The sequence below is a fragment of the Haliaeetus albicilla genome, chromosome 7 (genome assembly GCF_947461875.1).
Source record: "Haliaeetus albicilla chromosome 7, bHalAlb1.1, whole genome shotgun sequence".
In the NCBI taxonomy this organism is placed as follows: Eukaryota; Metazoa; Chordata; class Aves; order Accipitriformes; family Accipitridae; genus Haliaeetus; species Haliaeetus albicilla.
In genome coordinates this window covers 20,989,646-20,991,680 of record NC_091489.1, presented here as the reverse complement: position 1 = coordinate 20,991,680, position 2,035 = coordinate 20,989,646, and the positions used below count along the sequence as shown (strand labels likewise).

Genomic DNA, 2,035 nt, shown 5'->3' with positions numbered 1-2,035 from the left:
GTTTCGGAGGTGTCGCCGTGCGAAAGGAAAGAAAGGAAAAGCCCGCAAAGAGAAGAAGAAGCCCCAAACCGATCTCATCGTCAATTAGTAGCTGCGAACACTACAATGACAACCATGTCTTTTTTTTTTCCCCTTTTGCATCCATTTTAAGGAATTATTTACATTTGATCACCATCAGCGGCATAATTATTATTATTATTATTATTACTCTTTTTACAACAGGGACTTTTTTTTCCGGTTTAGTATAATAAGAAAACACCGCCCGAGGAGCCGGCTAAAACTTTACCTTTGCAAGGTCCTTACTACACTAATCCCGTGTTACGGGGGGGGGGCTTGGCGGGGCGGGGGGCAGCGGGGGCAGGTCCGGCGGCGGCGGGGGGGGGTCCGGCCGCAGCCCCCTCCCCGCAAGTGGGACCGCCGGCTCCGGCACCGCCCCGGGGGCCGGGGGGGGCCCCGTCGAGTCACTTCAGGAGGTCCTTGGTCTCCCCCGAGATCCTGGCCATGTTGGAGGCGGTGAGGGCCGAGAGGTGGGGCGGGGGGGGCATCTGGCAGATGGTGCAGGGGCACGGCAAGCCCGCCCAGTGCTGGAAGCCGCTGCCGAGCTGCAGGGCGGGAGGGGTCGAGGGGGTCTTGAGCAGGGAGTGGGGGGGGCGGATGGTGCCGATGGCCGGCAAGGAGGCGGAGAGGGAGGAGGAGGTGTTGGCGGAGGACAAGGCACTGCCGAGGATGGGGTGCACCTGGTGCACGGTGCCGGCGGCGTGGGGCGGGTGCCCGGCGGAGTGTCCCACCGTGCCGCAGTGAAAGGCCGAGTGGTGCCCCCCGTAGATTTCCCCCACCAGCCTCTTCATCTCCTCCAGGGAGCTGGTGAGCATCAGGATATAGTTTCTGGCTAGCAGGAGGGTGGCGATTTTGGAGAGTTTTCTCACGGAAGGTCCGTGGGCGTAGGGCATCACCTCCCGCAGCCCGTCCATGGCGAGGTTGAGGTCGTGCATCCTCTTACGCTCCCGGCCGTTGATCTTCAGCCGCAGCTGCTGCAGGTCCTGCTCCGAGAGCTGCTTCTTGATTTTGTACTTGCTGCCTTCCCCTCCGGCCTTGGAGCCGTTCCTGGAGAGGCCTTCCCCAGACATCTTCTGCACCAGGTCGTTCTGGGTGGAGGAGACGGAGTTGAGCCGGCTGTCTTGGTGGTGGTGATGGTGGTGGTGGTGGTGGTGGTCTCGCAGGTACATCTCATCCATGTCTGGCGAGGAAGCTCTGCTGGAGACAGAGCTGGAGTCAGAATTCATTGTATTCGGGCTTCTGAGCAAGAAACTCTTCCCTGCTCTGGAGGCGGCGGAACAAGACAACTCTCCTTCGAAAAGCACTGAAAACGGAGCGAAAAAGAAATAAACGGTCGGCAGGCTCTGCCAGCGAAGGGCTGGAAGTGCTGGAGGAAGAGGAAAAAAGCCCCTCGGCCCCCTCTCTCACCAATCTCTCTCCCTCTCTCCCCCGGTTACTCAGCCTGTTTAGAGGATGGCTAGTTAGTGTATGCTTGGACTAACCTCAGCCTGAAAAAGAGGGGCTTTTATAGAGCTGCAGCAGAGAGCAGAGACAAAAGGAGCCCTCCTATGTATAATGGTCTAGTTAGGATGACGTGCCATTATTCAGGGCGGTGCGCTTTGACTGTCCCATTTAGCAAGGACCCCTATTCATATTCATTGTGGTGCCACCCGGGACACCTCAGCCACGGACCATCAGGAGTCAAGGAGACACAAAACCCCTCTGATTGACACCGCACACTCATCGCTCCGTGTGCGCGCCATCTCCTCCCCCTGCCCCTCATTTCCAATATAAAACCGCATCCCGTCTACAGTAGGGAGGCGAGGGGCTGCGGGGGGCTGCGCGCCTGCTCGGGGCCGGCGAGGAAACCCCGGCCGCGGGCGGCAGCGGGCAGGAGCCGCCCGGGGAAGTCCCCCCGCTCCGGCGGGGGGGGGACGGGGGACGGGGGGGACGGGACGAGGGACGACACGACGTCGGTCGCCCCCGTCCTGCAGCGAGC

General features: G+C 60.5%; 1 protein-coding gene across 1 annotated transcript; it reads right to left on the bottom strand.

Moving 5' to 3' along the window:
- Positions 1-369: 369 nt before the first annotated feature.
- On the bottom strand, positions 370-1,283 carry OLIG3 (oligodendrocyte transcription factor 3). Its single transcript, XM_069786181.1, has one exon. The coding sequence runs from the start codon at positions 1,281-1,283 to the stop codon at positions 462-464; it is 822 nt and encodes a 273-aa protein (XP_069642282.1). The 3' UTR covers positions 370-461.
- Between the last annotated feature and the right edge of the window lie 752 nt (positions 1,284-2,035).

Coding starts and splice junctions, on each gene's coding strand:
- OLIG3 (XM_069786181.1), bottom strand. CDS start 1,283: ATGAATTCTGACTCCAGCTCTGTCTCCAGCAGAGCTTCCTCGCCAGAC.